This window comes from Idiotropiscis lumnitzeri, chromosome 10, assembly GCF_059441095.1.
Source record: "Idiotropiscis lumnitzeri isolate Australia: NSW breed Sydney's pygmy pipehorse chromosome 10, RoL_Ilum_1.0, whole genome shotgun sequence".
Taxonomy (NCBI): domain Eukaryota; kingdom Metazoa; phylum Chordata; class Actinopteri; order Syngnathiformes; family Syngnathidae; genus Idiotropiscis; species Idiotropiscis lumnitzeri.
The window spans coordinates 5,304,342-5,322,485 of NC_142400.1; the positions used below are offsets into that span (position 1 = coordinate 5,304,342).

Here is an 18,144-nt window from a genome sequence, read left to right on the forward strand (position 1 = left end):
ATTTGGAGGCATGCTTGCTCCGTTTAACTACAGTTTCAAGTTAAAAAGTGAATTTTACTCTGTTGTGCTAAAAAAATAATATGGTGCCACGTCATCTCACCCCCCCCCAAAAAAAATGTAAACATCCAAACGCGTGACGACACAATATTATTGAATACAGTGAAACCATTGACCCGAAAGGACTGGTTATTAATATTCATACAACTTCCTTCGTGATTGGTTGGAGACGATGGACTCTTTTTTTCAACCAATCATCTCTCTCTTTCCTGATGTATATTTAAAAAGCACGTAGTCTGACGTTGCCCCAACTGTCTTGTTGACTGAACGACGTCGAAGGAGGGCAGAATGGTCTATATTTGAGAGGACGGAAGGGGGGCGAACCACGACGGCTTCCCACGCAACGTCGAATATTTTATCTGCGCGCGCGTGTGCCTGAAAGTGTGGATGACCGCCGCGAATCATTAGAGTTCAGTGACCCGTCGCGCGGTTACGTTTCCGCCCTTAGTAAAGATGGCGGCTCCCTGGTTGGAGAATCTATCGGAGTCTTTGGGTTCTTCCGAGCCTGCTATTCGCCTAATCTTATCAATTTTGGTCGGTAAGTTTTTCATTTTATAATTTCGTGTTAATGCCAACGCTGGTTGAGGTATCTCTTTGCATATGTTAAATTGTGGTTAGTGTGTTGTTACGTGGAACGGTTATCATAACGTCTCCTACTGTTTTGACATCATCAAACTGAGTTTACACAAGTCCAAACTAGCCCGCTATGTTAAGTATAGTGATTGTCTATAAAGCGTTTTTGTAAACACGTCAAACCTTGACGGGGACTTGCCAGTTAATTTTGCTTTTAAAATAACAACACGGATACTAACGATCAAACAACTTCCGTGCGGCGATTGATGCCTGTCATCACGTCACTTCGGGGCCAGCGTTAGTTTTAAATGAAGCGGTCGAAAATAACAGTTTCGTTGTGTGTAGTGCGTCAAATAATCACTTTATATGGCTGCACAGGCTTCAACATTGTGTAATTGTAATTGGAAATTGCGACATTTCCATCCAACAGTATGTCTTGACATGGAGCATTGTGGACGAATGCTATTATGTGTGTAAATGTTCTTTGTTCTGTACGCGTGTTCCTCTGAACTTCGCCCAGACACATGTCAAGGCCAGCAGTGCCACAAGGTAACATGCTGGCTCTAAATCTGATAGTCTGCATGTTCCCTGTCCTTATGTGTTGCTCAATGGATCTTGCATAACTGCGTGGTCGGAAGACAGACACCCTTTTCAAGGCTGACATAGGAAAAAGAAGGGCTGGGTATCAATTTTGTCAGTTATAATTAAAGTTTATTTTCAAAGATTTTTCAATTCAGGGTCTTCCATAGTTCAAAGCACGTCTCTGCTGCTTTTACACGAATAACATGGCAATGAACATCGAGGCACTTGCATTCACTGCCAGCCCAGCTAGGTAAAATAAATGTACTTTTTAGCTTCTATATCGAATGAGTTAATTAGTGCTTAGACACAGACAATCTCCTAGCCAATCACATTCAACAGTGCCAAAGACCTTGTCCCATTTGTACAAGACTGTACAAAAGAAGAGCTTGATGATGATGGTTTTTGTTTTCAAAACTCTTTGGTTGCTTTCACAGTATGCCATGAATCATTCTCCATCCGCTAGTTCAATGAGGTCTGAAGCATTTGGTTAAACATGAGCTAAAAGGTGTTGCAGCACCCCCCCCCCCCCAAAAGTAGGTTTGCGGTAAAAAAAAAAAACCCTGACAAACGAAAACAATTAGTGTCTAAGTCCTTCTGGCCACTATATTGTTTTGTTATATTTTATGATGCAGTGTTGATACAAAAGTGTCATTAGCATTTGACCCTCCTAGATTGGAAGAAGTTTATCCAGTAACGCAGGTTTAATTATGCAGCGGAAGTGTCTGTTGTCTCTAAATGACAGATAAAACTAGCTCACCTTCATGTTTTTTTAGGCACTGTATCTGTTTACTGTCTGACCTTTACGTTTGAACATGATTACCTTTTAAAAATAGACTCAACTTGTATTGGTTGTGAAACTGTAATTTTGTAGATGCGATATTGATATTTCCTCCACTGTCTCTGTCCTGCAGGATATCCCTTTGCGTTGATCTACCGGAGGTTTTTCTTCCACCAGCCCCCCAACGTTATCCACCTGTTCCACACGTTGTCAGGACTGGCCCTCGCCACGTTTAACTTTGGTGAGATGAAAAGCGGGCGTGAGTTTTACAGTTGGTGTTGTGTGCCGTGTGGATGACGGCAGTGATTACAGCTATATTCTATCAGTGCCAGAGGTTTAAGTTACAGCGGACACTCGAGTGGTTTAAGATGTACGTAAGGTCCGGCAAATTTGCTAGCTCAGAGTGCTAACAGAAGACCAGAGATTAGGGCTGTGCAATTAATCGAAATTCAATTCAATTATTACACTCGATTACAATTATTATTGGCTCGTTAAAAAATATATTATTAAAATATTATTAATTTTACAATGGCTTATACTACAGCGAGTATACTTCTGTTAAAACTTTGCCCTTGACCGATCTATTGAAATTATTTAAATGTAATTATTATTTAAATTATTTAAATGAAAATTAAAAATTCAATGGAAAACAGTTCAATGGAAATGTATTAGTATCGAGCAAGTAAACTCCAATGCACTTTTGTTTATACAAGGAAACATCCTTGAATTTATGGAATTTGCACCTATTTTTATTTTAAAAATATATATTTTTTTTAAAGTTAGTTTGGTCTAAAAGGAATTTACATAATTACAGTTTTTCAAATAATATGATTTACCGGTATCTAAATATCTGTAAAATTTTATACATTTCCTTGTATAAATGATCGGTTGAATAATCACAATTTCAATTACCACCAAAATAATTGTGATTAATATTTTTCTCATAATCCAGCAGCTCTATCTGAGTTTTTACATTTTACAGAGCATTTTTACATTACATTAGCATTTTCTAAACATGTTTTTAATAAAGAAAAATATTTTTAAAATATTCACAGATATAAATACAAAACATTAATTTTAATTAATTAATTTTTATGAAGTGTAATTTAGCCAAAAGTTACACACATTTGTGTAAGTATTTGTGTGTTGTGCCTTCAAATGGCGTGGCTTCCCCATCCCGCGCTCATATTAAAACCATAATTAATAGATTGCCTATGCGGTTAATCAAATCAAATTTAGCTGTTGCGCTGTCTCTTTTGTGGCTTTGGTTTCCAGGAGCTTCTTATGACAAACATGTGGTCTCTCCCCTTTTTTAACTTGAAGGTCAGTCACTGTTTACATACTACACTTGCACAGCACAGCACGCGAAGCTGACCTCATTGTGGCTCAGAAGCTGCAAGAGGTCACATGACACTCTCAAGTCAACCACCAAGTCTTCAAAGTGTTTATTGTGCCTTTCACCAAACAACCACTATCATTCCAGAACGCTCCGAGAGGAATGTGAACGCTCTTGTTTTGTCGAGCCGCGACTTGCGGCGACATCCTCTGGCTACGGGGGGTGAAGTGAACAAGTTAGCATTTTCCGTGCTTCGAAAGCCAGTCAGCAGCACTTGAATGGATGTTTGTATTCAGTAATGGAAGTGACAAAACAGCATAGATTTTTATTTAGATTTTTTTTTCCCCCCTCAAACACCACCTATGCAAAGATTCCAGTTCACATCGGTTCCCTTGTTGTATTTTGAATGCCGAGTGGGCTACATTTGTCACAGGATTATGATGCTGTTCAATGTTGATTCGAACAGCATGACAGTCCATTTAATAAAATGAAGCACGGCGGGTTTATGCAGAATTATTACAGCGAGAGCCTCACTTTGCTCAGGCGGACGGAGAAGCGGCAATAAAACAGGCCAAAATCTTTTGTCATCTAAAGTATCGAACATGTTCTTGATTGTTGGCCAAGAACGGTTTCCAAGCAGGAACAAAAGTCAGTCAAAACAGCACACAGAATAATCTTTGACAACACAAACCTTTTTTTTTTTTGTGAGAGGGAACAGCCCAAATCAATTTCCTCTGGTTTGCATCAATGCACTCCACGACGGGAGTAAATGTGTGGCGACGACACAACTTTAGCGGCTCGGTGTATTTTCAAATCAGTTTCTCCCCTCTGTCTTGAGAATATCTCTGGGCTCATGAGAGCGTCTATTTATTTATTTTCCCCCGTTTTTGCATGTGAGATTTGGGATTAACATTTCCGCAGGCTTGATATTGCCGGTTCTCCTAGCGGTGGCTCACCACCTTAGGCCAGCGGTGTGCATTTGTGTCTCATTTGCATGCAAAGCAGTCTCGGTTGAGTGCGAGTTGAAAGCTTTTTCAACACATTCAGTTATTTATGGAGGAAAGCTCCTCAGGCTGCTTACCGTAACCCATTGGTGGGTAAACGTGAGTGAAGGGGAATCAAACAAAAGCGAAATCAAATTTTACCAGAATATTTTGGATGTATGTAATAGAAGAATCATATGCTGCTGTTAAAATCTGAAGTTATGCACTGTATAAACATGAACACAATTAATTAGAGGAAAAGGAAAAAACAACTACAAAAATTAGAACGGAAGTTTAGATTTAAATTAGGATTCAATTAAGATGTATTGATCATCATTTATTTAAAAATTGTACCGAATTTTTTTTTTTTTTTTGCCGGGGCTTTTTTAAGAATTGGAATATAACTGAATGCTACTTAACAAATGTAATTTACTTACCAAATAAATACCCTTACAGTTGATCAACATTTTTGTAAAAAATAGCTAATGTAAAAATATTACAAGAATATTGAAAATAAAAAGACTTGGTTGGTCAGATAAAAAAAAAAAAAAAGAGGCAGGCTATGTTTTGTCAATTTATTTTATGCTGACCAGCCTGGACAGAGATGCATGTTTTGATCGAATGGCTGATGGTGTTTTTTCAAATTTGCATTAGACAGGGAAGACCGGAATTGACTTTGCTTATTTATCGCCGTTCTTTATCATTCTATCTATCTGATACTATCTATTACAATTGTGCCTTTGTCACCGCTACGTCGCAATTCTTTCCCGTTCCTATTTAATAGCCAAACATTTCCTCTTTGCTAACCCTTTCTCTGGTGGCGTGACAGAAAAAAAAAAAAAACTTGTGTGTGCCTTCTGAAAGGATGTATTGACTTTGACTTCACCAGCGTTAACATTAATGCATTTTCTCTTTTTTTATTTTTTTTCTCCCCTCTTTAATTTTTTGGTGGCTGCACTTTGGATCTCCCAGCAGGTCTGTTGCTTAATCTCTCCTCCATGTGTACGACCTGAAAGCTTGTTGCACCACCGCCGCACGGATCGCCCCTCATCCATCACTTGTAGACGTAACCGAAACGCATTGAATCGAGCAGGTCCGATTGAGCTGCGCTCTTTTTTTTTTTTTTGGTTTTGTTTTCCGGCAGGTTCTCAGATCTATCACTCGGCAGTATGCGTCCTTGTGCAGTTCCTGATGCTGAGGCTCATGGGAAGGACGGTCACGGCCATCCTGAGCAGCTTCAGCTTTCAAATGGTGAGGTATCCTCATGTGACCTGGTCTTGTTTATTTAGATTTTTTTTTTTTTTTTTTTTTTTAACGCAAGGACGTGGGAAAAAAAAATCATCTCATGCAAGTAAATCTATGTGAGCTTTCTGTGGAGAAATAAATGAGCCTGCGCGGAGAGCAGTTGTTTTATTAGTTCTCAGAATTAAATATTTATGTAGTCATTCGGTACTTGGGGTGTTTAACACAGCGAATGCCTTAAAGGGGAAGTCAACCCCAGAAAGTTCTTTGCAATAAAATGTTCAATGTGCCTTCACTCGTCTGAACTTGACTTTCTGATGAATAATGTGTTTGTGGAACATGAGGAAACTCCGCCCATTTTTGGCTATTCAGTGGGGCGGCCATTTTGTCACTTCTGTCAAATGAAAATGACATTGCAGTTGCCCCGACCAATCACGGCTCACCTGTTTTGTGAAGCCGAGCCATGATTGGTCGTTATTTGAGCCTTGCGCGACTGTGATGTCATTTTCAGTCGATGAAAGTGATAAAATGGCCGCCCCATGGGATAGCTAAAAACAGGGTGGATTTTGCTGCTAACCTCATATTCCACAAACGCACTATTAATCAAAATGTTGTGTTTCGATTAGCGGGGCTGCTTAGTACATATTATTGTTGGGAATTTTTGGGGGGTTGACTTCTAAGAACTGACTCTAAAAGTATCAAATGGAAAATACTATCAAGTTAGTAGGCTAGTTTATGCAAAATGGCTTTATTCCTAAAAAGCAGTCAGTGCTGTCAAAATTAAAGCGTTAACTCAAGATTCATTTTTAAAAATATTCACACGTTTAAATATTTCTAACTCGGTTAACTCACTTTTATTTACTTCAAAAATTAAATAGTTTAATTGTAAGCCTCTGTAACATTATGCACCGTTGAAACATTACCATTGGTCCTACATAAAAGAAAAGTAAAAGACTACTTGGATAATGATTCAGTTGAAATCTAGTGCACGTTTATGATTATATTTTAACAAATCTTAAAGAACAAGTGCTACAGTTTAGCTGAAAAAGGTTAAATGAAACTGATACTGTATTATTTATTATTTTTATTATAATTATTATTTATTTATTTAAAATTAATTGCGCTGCTATAATGTTGTGTTCACTTAGGCATGAACTATATATTTTTCATAATTAAAAGAAAATTAAATTTTGACTATTTGTTACGAAATAAGAGATCTTAAAAAGCGGGGGGCTCACTGCAAATTATGCGGAAAGGGCTTCGCACTTGGTATGGTTTTTATTCATTTCGCAAGCTTGTGGGTTTAATTAGTGCATTGCAACCGAGTCAATTTGCATTCTTGAATTTTTGCTACATTACCATTTCAATATATTATTTACAAGTCTCTACTTTTGTACTTGATGAAAAAGAAAATAAAGAGGTGTCTCAAGACTTTTGTCCATCTTGTTCCAAAGATTTTCGTGGGTGAAAGTCCTCATTTTGTGCCTCGTTGTTTTTCCGCTCGTTGCTCAATGTTCCTTTCCAGCACATAATCACTATCGCCAGTTAATGAGTAAGCTGTTTTCCTTGCTGCCGTGACAACATTTTAATTGAGCGAATGCGCATTAACATATTTACAAAATCCAGAGGTTTGAATATGTGCTCCGTTTTTCTTTTTTTTTTTTTTTTTTTTGTCTTCACATTTGTTTTTAACTTGTTTAGCTAATGTGCTGTTTGGTTTCTCAGTCATTGTTTTATGTTTTTTTTGTCTTCACATTTGTTTTAACTTGTTTAGCTAATGTGCTGTTTGGTTTCTCAGTCATTGTTTTATGTAAATGCTTTTTTTTTCTTTTTTCTCCCTGCAGTTATACCTGCTGGCAGGCTATTACTTCACAGCGACAGAGGAGTACGACATCAAGTGGACGATGCCTCACTGCGTCCTCACGCTCAAACTCATCGGTAACCTCCTTCGGCGAAAGCACGCTGCTGCGCTTTCCGTTTTACAACCGCCGTCTATCAGCGCTTTATCACGGCCATTAACCGCTTGCGCACGCAGTCCGTCCTTGCTAAAGGTCATGATTTCATTCATTAGTCACCCTAACACGGTTCCTTACGCCCGTTTTTACGCTTTCTGATTTCAGGTTTGGCATTTGATTACTATGACGGCGGGAAAGAACCAGTGAGTTGGTTGATGTCGTTGCTTTTTTTTTTTTTTTTTTTTCCTTTCTGCTTTTTGTTTGTCTTCTCCACACGCGCTCACCGGCCACTGCATTTGGTGCACTTGCAAGATCCGTTCATTTAGCTGTGAGGTTAACCTATGCTGTGTTTTCGCGATTAGAAATAAATGAGACCAAGGGAGATCGTTTCAAAATGATTTTATCCACCGTGAACGTGACCCATGGCTTGTACAACTCAATCGAATATTTAAAAAAAAAAAAAAGCCAAATAATTGAAGTGATGCGGCTGCTCCAGTCATCAATTAAAGTGCCTTTGATTAACACCAAATACAGTTCAGATGTTCCAGTAGCCTTTTTATGACATTTTGTGTTGCTTTCTAGCTCAATGCTTCTCAATAATCTTATGTTACCCCTCAGAGCAAGAAGAAAACAATTGGAGAGGCCGTGCAACCACATTATTTCAATTGTTTATTTTGACGTGTTGTTTCAAAACTAAAAGAAAAACTAGTGAGTTGTACTGGTAGTAGTTCACCTTACTGGTGGGGATGGATTTGAAATGATTTATCTTGAGCTCATTTTATGTGGAGCAAAAAAAAAAAGTCACTAGAACAGGGGTGTGTATAATATTTATATGTGCCGTATTTTCTGGACTGTACGCCGCTACTTTTTTCCTAGATTTTGAACCATGCAGCAAATACAACGATGCGGCTTTTCTGTGGATTTTTCTTTCACCGGTAGGGGCACTCAGAAAATACGCTAAATAAATCTTTTTTTTTCTTTTTTTTTTCTTTTTAAATTTATTTTTTCTTTTTTGGGTCTGTTCTGTTTTAATTAGCAAAGTTGTCACCATGTTAAAAGCCACTGATTCAACAATATATCATATCGTATATATATCTTTTTTTTTTTTTTTTTTAAAGAGCTGCGGCGGCTTATATGTGGGTGCACGTTATAGTCCGTAAATTACAGTCCTCTGTTTAGTAATTCTGAGGTCTTAAATAATGAACATTGTGTTAATGTCTTACTGTCAGTCGAAATTCAGTTCTTCTTGATGGATCAAGTTGGATTCTGCAGGTGTACCTAATGTTGTGACCAGTAAGTGTCGTTCACTGACTGAAATTTGAAAACAATAACATTGCTCTGTATTAGTTGCACATTACTTGCTCTTTTAGTTTTCTATAATCTTGAATCATTCCTGGAAAAAAACAAAAGAAAACAACAAATACGGATTTCACGCAGCCATGTTGCAAAGCACGAGCCCTGGAGCTTTGCGCTTCCTCCCTCCAGCGGACGGGCATCAAATGTTTCTCTGCTAACGTCCAACCCTCGATGATTTAGGCGGAGCTGAACGCTCAGCAGAAGAGCGCCGCCCTGCCGCGCGTTCCCTCGCTGCTGGAGGTGCTCGGTTTCTCTTACTTCTACGGCGGCTTCCTGGTTGGCCCGCAGTTCACATTACGCAGCTACCAGAAGTTGGTGGCGGGGCAGCTCAGCGACTGCCCGGGAAAGCCTCCGAACAGGTGAGACGTGAGCCCCAAAGTCACCGCTGATACTTTGAGCAGATGGAGAACTTTGTCTTCTCATCACCTTTTCATGTCTTATTCCTCTTGTAGCGTTGTACCAGCTGTGAAGAGATTCTCTCTGGGTTTTCTTTTTCTGGTCATATTTGCAATATTTAGTCCTCATTTTCAAGACAGCTACTACTTGACGGATGAGTATGACGTGAGTATTGGCATTTTAATTTTAGACAAGCTTTTTATTTTGGTTTGTTTGTCCCCCTCCGCCCCCTCCCCTCGAGTCTTGTCTCATTTTTTTTGTGTGTTCTCCGCAGGCTCATCCATTCTGGATTCGTTGCATATTCATTATGATTTGGGCCAAAATCATATTGTATAAATATGTCTGCTGCTGGCTCATAGCCGTAAGTGTTAACGACCATCTGCATGATGTCGATGAGTATTTTTTTTTTTTTAATGAGAATGGTATCAAAAACTTCTGCTATTGCAAAGATAATGCACTACTCACAAAAAGGAGCTGAATGGCAGAATTAATTAACTTTGGGCACTCTGAACACCCATCCCTAGCCAATGCATGTACTGTAATCTTCAGACTTTTAAGTTTCACTTTTTTTTTTTTTTTTTTTAAAGGTTGGTTTGTTCTGCAATTTAAACTCCGGTGCGACTTGACAACTGCGCATATGTTAAAATTAGAGCTCGGACTGGCACCCAAAATCCACGTTCCCTAACCGTGTTAATGGCAGCTAATGAGTTCCGGTTGGATTTGAAATTTAGACTTCTGACTACAGAAATTTTTTTTCATTTTCGTTTAAAAATGTCTAATCTTAATTCGAATAGAAACTGTTGCAATGTAAAGGTAAAGGTCGACTCCTGATGGTTTATTTCACCTTTTGGTGCGATAAGAAGTAAATCCCTAGAAACTAGAAAGAAAAAGTTTTCTGTAGTTGCAAGTCAAAAGTTTTTCGCTGCCATCAACACAATTAGGGAAACGAGAGAGAAACACGATGAGATCAGGCTTGGATGCACAAACGACACACTGATGATGATGATGTGTTTGCAGGAGGGTGTGTGCATCCTGACGGGACTGGGCTATAACGGCGTGAAGGACGGCGAGCCCCAGTGGGACGCTTGCGCCAACATGAAGGTGTGGCTCTTTGAGACCACGCCCATCTTCACGGGCACCATCGCCTCCTTCAACATCAACACCAACGCCTGGGCTGCCAGGTCAGTGCGCCACCCAGTCAAGAAAAGTGAATTCATAAATGAAATATGGATGAAGCCGATGTGGCGACATTTCAAAAGCAATTCATTAAACCTCACCTTGCACACGTCCTCTTATCAGATTGTTTTAATTATGCAAGAAGGGACATATGCGGGCCTGGAAAGACTTTTAAACATTTACATGTTCAAGTAAGAATGGCCGCGTTTTTTTTCCAGTACTGATGTCGCTTTTGTTCTATTAGTATGCAATAGACCCAATTAGTTGACATGTATCCCTTTAACTCATTCGCTACCAGTGGAGTAAAAAAAATTAATAAATAAATAAAAAATTACAACAAAAAAAAAAAAAGATTTTTGACGTCATTAGCCGTCAATGGCAGTAAACGAGTTAATTATAAAATAACAAGTCTCGGAGAGCTTCACAGGCCACAGTTTACAAAAATCAATGTACTGTACTAGAACAATGTACCTTCTACCCAGATATGATAAGATATTCTCGACTGTGCTTCAATAAAAAGTAGACATGTATGTATTTTGTCCATATTTGAAAAGGCATTTTAGTGACTCAGCTGGTCAGGAAAATGCGTGGTCCTATGTCAACGCCAGTAGTGCTAATAAAATTTTGCGATCGTCGCCCCACTCAAACAGGAGAAGAGTGGAGAGGCGAGGGGGGAAGCGGCAGTAAAACAGGCCAAAAATGGGGCGGAAGGCAATTTAACTAAATGCGGGAGTGGAGAGCTAAGTCTTAATTTACCATAATTTTTACCATAATTATCTTTTTTTTTTTTTTGGTGTTCCAGGCATGTGTTTAAGCGGCTGAAGTTCTTGGGCAACAAGACACTCTCCCATGTGTCCACTCTTCTCTTCTTGACCTTATGGCACGGTCTTCACTCGGGATACCTCATGTGCTTCTCCTTGGAATTCTTCATCATCACCGTTGAGCGACAGGTTGGCGCCGCTGTCATCGTTCTTATCAAACCGTCAGCGGATGACTAATTTATGTCTCGGACCTTTCTAGTAATCATGTGCCGTGTTTGCCTCATTTAAAAGCGCTCAGCCTTTTAATGAAGAGACTTCTGCTTCTTGTTATTAAGTGACTAAAGAATATTGATCCAATGTTCCTCCCTGTTAAATGCACCTTTTATTAAATATTGACTCGAAGTCTTAATCTGGCAGCGGTCCACTTTTAAGAGGAGACAGAGTCATTATTGGTGTGTGTGTTTTTGGTGTGACAGTATCAGGCGTTGGTGCGGGACAGTCCAGTGCTGACGAATTTGTTCAACGGGCTACTTTTGCCGTTCATCTACATCATCCAGCAGTTCATCCACTGGCTCTTCATGGGCTATGCGCTGGTGCCCTTTTGCATCTTCACCTACGACAAATGGCTCAAGGTACGTCGCAAGCAATTGCGTACATACAAGAAAAATCCAGATAATAAGATCAAAAGTTGACTTGAGTTGTGCTTTGTAAAAAATTAATAAATAAAAATAAAAAAATACAAATATTAAAAAAAGTCTTATCACAATGTTTCTTTACGTCGCGTTTTTTAATTTATTTTTTATTATTTAGGCCACCTGAGAAGGAATTTTTTTCCATACAAAAGATCAAAACACACAAATGTTAAAATAATAAAGATGCATATTTTCCTGATAAAATGTTTTTTTTTTCTTTTTTTTTTTTTAGATTTAAGTCATTACAAAAATGAAATATTTTCAAGAAAAATAGTTTTGGATAGTTGCAAGGTAAAAATTGTGATATTACCAAAATAAATATATATTTTTTGTCTATTTTAGTATATTTTAAAGATTAAAGTTTTAATATGATGAAAATAGAAAAAGTTGTAGATTTTTTTTGTAATATGGAACTAATGTTTTTTTGGCTTCAAGAACTCATGTTTTTTTTAATGTGAATGTTTTTCATAATAATATTACAAGAATAAAGTTGCACATTTTCTGGAAAAAAAGTTGTAAAAAATATTTTGGTTAAAGTGGTAATTTTATGAAGATGAAGTCATTTTTTGTTAAAAAAGATATCTTCAAGATTAAAAATATTTTAGAAGAGTAAAAAAATCCTAAAAAGTCTTAATCTCACGGGAATAATATTTTAAGGATAAAAGTCATAATGAGTGTCAAATTTTGTGGAAAAGAATTTGATCTTTTCATTATTTTTTATTGTCTAATTTTCTTAAGTTGTAATATCATGAGCAAAAACCTGAATATTTTCTTAGTTAAAACCATACAATTACTAAAATAAAGTTATATATTTTCAAAAATAAAATTATGATTCAATATTCTGGCTATGACTCGTAGATTGTCATTGTCTCTCTTTCAGTGTGTTGTCAGAATCAAACAAAATTAATCTGCTTTAGGATTTTTGCTTAACTAACCGCACTAACTTCCGCTCCATCTGTGCATAAGAGGTGTCCTGCCTGGTCCACCAATATAACGGGCCACTAAATTAGGTGTTTACCGGGTCTCCGCGGCAACAACAGATATGCTCGTCTCCTTATTGCCAGCCAGTGCACCTTCCAGCTGGCAGTGAAGTCGTTTTTAAAGGTAATGACGATGCTTTAAATCAGAGTTGTGAACCGACTGCCCCGTGTGGCTTCGTTGATCCAGCTCACCATGCAATTCTACAAACAAATCCAACCTGAGCTGAGCGGCTATTAAAAATGTATCTAATCTACACATACCCGTAATACACAGTATAACAGTCAACATTTGTTCAACTGCGGCCTCATCGTCTTCCATAAATGTATTATGGCTTTAACGACAATGGTCGTGCTAATCGGAGAAAGGTTCCCCGCCCCTGCTTTTAAAAGGTGCGCTTAATGCGCCTTGTCCGAATGCATTATGAAATTAGGAAGGGCCCTTTTGAAGGCATTACCGGCGAACACGAGATGGCGAATTGGCACGGCTCCTTCTGGGACTAGTTTGCGAAGACGTAAGACGGAAATAGCATCATAAGAGGCTTCAAAACAGCCTTGTCGGTTTCCAACGCTGAGCGGTTGCTATGGGGAATCGGAGGCAGGTGATGAAGATAGCTCTTGACTTGGGTGAAAGGAAGCCATTTTCTTTAACAGTAACACCTTGAAGGCTAGGTCAATGATTTCGGTACCCCTGCATAAACTACAACTCACGCGCATACAAAAGTAATCTGTACATGTGTGAAGTTTTTGTTTTGAGATTATTAACATGATCTACTTAAGTAATACTTGACGGAGAACGAGGACCAGCTAAGTTTTCCGATTTCTTCCCACTCCTCTTGAACGTGTAAACTGCACTAAACGAAGACATCTTCCGTGATTTAATTTTTTTCCTTTCATTTTTTTCCCCATTTTTATGTCATTCTGTATTTATATGATCAATCAATAAATATCTGAGGTTTAACCTTCACAAATTCCCCTATTAACTGATTTTTTTAAAAATGGGGGGGGGGCAAATCTATCATGCATTATTTATCAAAAATAATAAATAAAATAATTCTGATAACATGTTTCTAAAAAACTGTTTGAATTGAGGAGCTTCAATTAGTCCAAAGTAGTCCTTGCAACTTGTGGCATCGACACGCAATTACACTACAGTCTAATCGACACAACACGCACTTAAAAAGTCAATTAGAAATCTTTACTCAACATATAGGGATTTTTTTTTATTTATTATTAGAAGTCACTCTAACATTATGCAGTTAGAACATCAGCAATGATCAAATCTAACTTTTTAGTCTGTTAGCTATCACATTTCTTGAAGCAACCAATTGAACACAAACAGCGCAGCAACACACGTCGAAAGACAATACAGTCCTATATTTTTTTTGATCTTATGTGAAGAATGACTGATATTAGAGTCATACTGATTTTTTTTCTGTTTTTCCCGAGCATTCCGAGTTTGTCCATCCTGACGATGACCGTCTCTGCTTTTGTGTTGCAGGTGTACTCCTCGGTGTACTTTTGCGGTCACGTCTTCTTCCTCGTAGCCTTTTTAATCATGCCGTACCTGCGAAAGGCGCTGGTGCCTAAGAAAGAACGCAGCCCGCAAAAGCAGGATTAAACGACGGCTTGGTACGCAGACGCCGCTCAACATGTTACGTTTTCCTTAAAAAAAAAAAAAAATCCTCGGAAGAGTGTCTGCTTCACTTCTGTAGGATGGAAACCTGTATTCAATTTCCTTGATATCCAACTAAAGGTCCTTGCACTAGTAATCTCTCCTCTCTAGTCAGACAATTCAGCACACAAATACAGTATGACAGTATTTCTTTTTCTGGTGTTCGAGTACACATTTAAACCATTCATACATCCTAGAGCTGCAGCTCATGAGATGTTGGGTCGCAAAGGCATCAGCTTTAGCAGGGAAGCCTAGACCTCTCCCCAGCCACCTCTTCCGACTGTTCTGGAGGAGATCCCAAGCCATGATGGGAAACATAGTCTCCTGCATGTCCTGGGTCGTCCTCAGGGCCTCCTGTCAGTTGGGCGTGCCCGAAACATCTCACCAGGGAGGCATCCTAATCAGATACCCGAGCCACCTCATCTGGCTCGTCTCAAAGTGGAGGAACAGCGGCAAGACTCTTTGAATCCCTGTCAGATGACCGAGCCACCTCATCTGGGTCCTCTCAGTGTGGAGGAGTAGTTTGACTTCCGAGCTCCTCACCTAGCTTCGGAGGCGGGCCATCAGGCAATTGGAAAACAAGTTCCAATATTTGTACTCATCTTAAGGGTTCGTGAGCCGTGCTTTGTCTGGCCTCTCACCTAGGACCGTTTTGCCACGGGCAAGCTGTGATCTTAGCGCCGATCGGATCACGCGAACCCCGTCCACCTCTCTAAAGTGACGGCTCACGGTGGGGCAATTGAACCGTACGAGAAAATTATCATACTGCACTAGTAGCGCTACTAGGCCCATCCAGTATGCATATGGAGCCTGCTGGACCCGACTAGTAGCACCAAAATGCCCACGAGTAGTTTTACCTCACTGGGAAAATGTAGTTTCCTACTAGTATGCCGAAGTTGTCCTAGAGACTAAACTGTCCTGCTAGTACTTCTAGTGACGTAATATCTACTATTTAACATCTAGTGTTTTGCTAGTAGTAGCACGTAAAGGTCAACTACTGCCCAGTTTGGCCTCACTAATAACATGTAGTTGTCCTACTGGTCTGCTTTTTTTAAATTTATTTTAATAAGGACAAACGGCGTAATAGTACAACGAACCTTAAGTTGGATATTGACGTTCTGTTTTTGAATCGATTTTCTAGCGTGTTCAAATGTCTCTCTGCTTCCTTTGCAGGTCAAAATATCCACTGAAGGGAACTGTGACTTTCAAAAGGAGCGGCAAGGAAAATATTTTAAGGCCTTTAAGTATATATAAATATAATATATACATGTCCATGTGAAAATAAATCTCTATATATTTTTGTGTATAAAAAAAAAAAAAAAGTAAGGAAGCTTTTATAAACATTTTTGGAGAAATGTTTACAGGAAAAAAACGACCATTGTGCCACAAGGGCTAACCCGGCGAGCCCGTCAGGGGCGACTTCCTGTAAGAATTATTGTTTTTAATCCTTCGAGATACAATATTTGCACTCAGCAGTCACGGGTTAGGAGCCTGTCGTTGGCCCCTAAAATTATTATTATTATTATTATTATTATTATTTCATGACTCTTTAGGTTCTCTGTCTCCAAACAACAGCGACAGCAGCAAAGCTTCACATGAGGTAGAAGCAAGGCGTCAATGCACTTTTTGGAATGTAACGATAAAACATTGCTGCTGCGCGCTTGCAAGAACAAACAGTTGAGAGTGATTTGTGAGGTCAACATGAAAGCACTGCGATACTCACACACACACTCCTCGCATTTTTCGAATATTTTTTTTTAATTATTTCTCATGTGTCAACACGAACGAAATGAGACTTTGCTACTATGTGAGGTGGTCAGTATTGCTGTACGCAACACAAATAATTATCTGAGTATACCAAAGTATAGGTTTCACGTCGGACAGTTTCGCGCAGGGGTGTGCTCACTTTTGTTGCCCTGCAATATGGATATTAATGGCTGTGTGTTATTTTGAGGGGAGAGTATCAATTTACCGTCCGTTCAAAATAACAAAAAAAAAAAATGGGATCCATTTGCTGCTCTGTCAAAATAATACGCAGCCATTAGGATCTGGAAACGAAAGGGAGTACGTACACCCCCTCAGTGAAAATGTTGGACAGGTAACCAACTTTGATAGAGTGCAAAAAAAAAAAGAGTGAGTGTACAGCATTTAAAAACAATGTCAACTTGCTGTCCACTCGCAATAACTCATTCCGAGGGGTGTGCTCACTTTTGTTGACAGTGAAGCATTTATTAACTCATTTACTACCATTGACGTCTAAAGACGTCAAAGATCCATTTTTTTACATTTACTATCCACTAACAATATAGATTTTTAAAAAAAATACAGTATGCATTTTAACTGCAGACAACAAAAGTGAGTATAATATGCAGAATAAAATAAAAATATTTGAAGTATAATTTTTTTTTTAACAAAAAAAGTCAGTTGTACCGCTTGTCAAAACGGTGTAAAAAATTATTGTCCACGCAAAATAACACATCCCACTGAGGTTTGCACTCCCTTTTGTTGGTGGCGGTTCGGATAATAGTAGCTGTGTTGAAAAAAGAAATAATAATTCAAAATAACTCAACACACAGCCACTGTCTATACCGCAGGCAACAAAAGTGAGCACGCCCCTCAGTGAAAATGTCCAGCGTAAACTACTTTGCAAAGTAGCCAAATGTCATTTCTTCAGTGCTGTCCAAAGAGAGGATATAGAAATATTTCCCAAAATTTAAGGGGTGGACTCGCTTTTATGAGCTACTGTACATACACACACACACACACACACACACAAACACAACCGACTCAACATGGCCTTGTGTTCATGAATGTTTTTACTGTTCATTTGCTTGTAATTTGTGTTTGGGGGGGGCGGGGGAATACTTGATTTTATAGTTCAATGGCAATATTTTGTAGTTTGTGATAAGGAAATGACTCTCGTCACCCGCTCCCATCTATGGATGTTCTTTCTTTGACTTCATTGTTGCCACTTCCTTCAGTTGCGTTGTTTGTAAATGAAAAGGTGCAGTTGGTGTTGGTATTGTAAGTCTCCTCAATTTTTTTTTGGGTTCGGGAGCAGTTATCTCACAGGTGAAGCAGCTGCTGAGGAACATTGTGTGCTTCACCTGTGCTGCCTCAGCTGGTGATGCATCTCATCATCATCCCACCCTGCAGGGACTGCCTGTAGCAACTGCCTGTCAATTTTTACACAACCCCATGACCGTAATTAATGGCTATTTCAAGGCTTTTCTTTTTTTTTTTTATGCCTTATTCCTACCAAATGTACAAAAATCTAAAAAAAAAATAAAAATGTGACGGACCCATGGGGAATGTGATTTCTTTTTTTAAAATCCAATTTTCTAATGTTGAATAATTAAAAAAAAGTGCTGCATTTCAAAACTGACATGGTCCTCTTGCCTTCTTGTGGTATGACGTCATTGCAGTTTAATGCCTGTGTGTGTGAGCGTGTGGACGAAATGTATTGATGAGATTAAATGCACATGTTTTACGTTAACACAAATTGAGGTGATTGATTGAGATTAAGAAGAAAAAAAAAATCCGGAACATCAGCGTGAACACCGAGCTGCTGGGGGGAGGACGTAGCCGGAGAAGGACGCAGTGTG

General features: G+C 38.8%; 1 protein-coding gene across 2 annotated transcripts; it reads left to right on the plus strand.

Moving 5' to 3' along the window:
- Nucleotides 1-290: 290 nt before the first annotated feature.
- On the plus strand, nt 291-17,920 carry lpcat3 (lysophosphatidylcholine acyltransferase 3). 2 transcript variants are annotated; one of them, XM_088305890.1, is made up of 13 exons: nt 291-595; nt 2,124-2,231; nt 5,454-5,560; nt 7,396-7,489; nt 7,672-7,709; nt 9,043-9,221; nt 9,315-9,423; nt 9,533-9,619; nt 10,276-10,439; nt 11,237-11,384; nt 11,672-11,827; nt 14,366-14,496; nt 15,713-17,920. In XM_088305890.1, exons 1-12 carry the CDS (start codon nt 511-513, stop codon nt 14,483-14,485), a joined length of 1,395 nt encoding a protein of 464 aa, XP_088162016.1. In that variant the 5' UTR covers nt 291-510; the 3' UTR covers nt 14,486-14,496; nt 15,713-17,920. The 2 variants fall into 2 exon arrangements, with proteins under 2 accessions (XP_088162016.1, XP_088162014.1); XM_088305888.1 differs by having other exon boundaries at nt 2,124-2,230; nt 5,450-5,560.
- The last annotated feature ends 224 nt before the right edge of the window (nt 17,921-18,144 follow it).

Bases quoted from the DNA above. Each gene is read 5' to 3' on its own strand.
- lpcat3 (XM_088305888.1), top strand. From the start codon at position 511: ATGGCGGCTCCCTGGTTGGAGAATCTATCGGAGTCTTTGGGTTCTTCC. The intron at 9,222-9,314 runs GTGAGACGTGAG...TTCCTCTTGTAG, and splicing joins CCGGGAAAGCCTCCGAACAG to CGTTGTACCAGCTGTGAAGA. The intron at 9,620-10,275 runs GTAAGTGTTAAC...ATGTGTTTGCAG, and splicing joins TCTGCTGCTGGCTCATAGCC to GAGGGTGTGTGCATCCTGAC.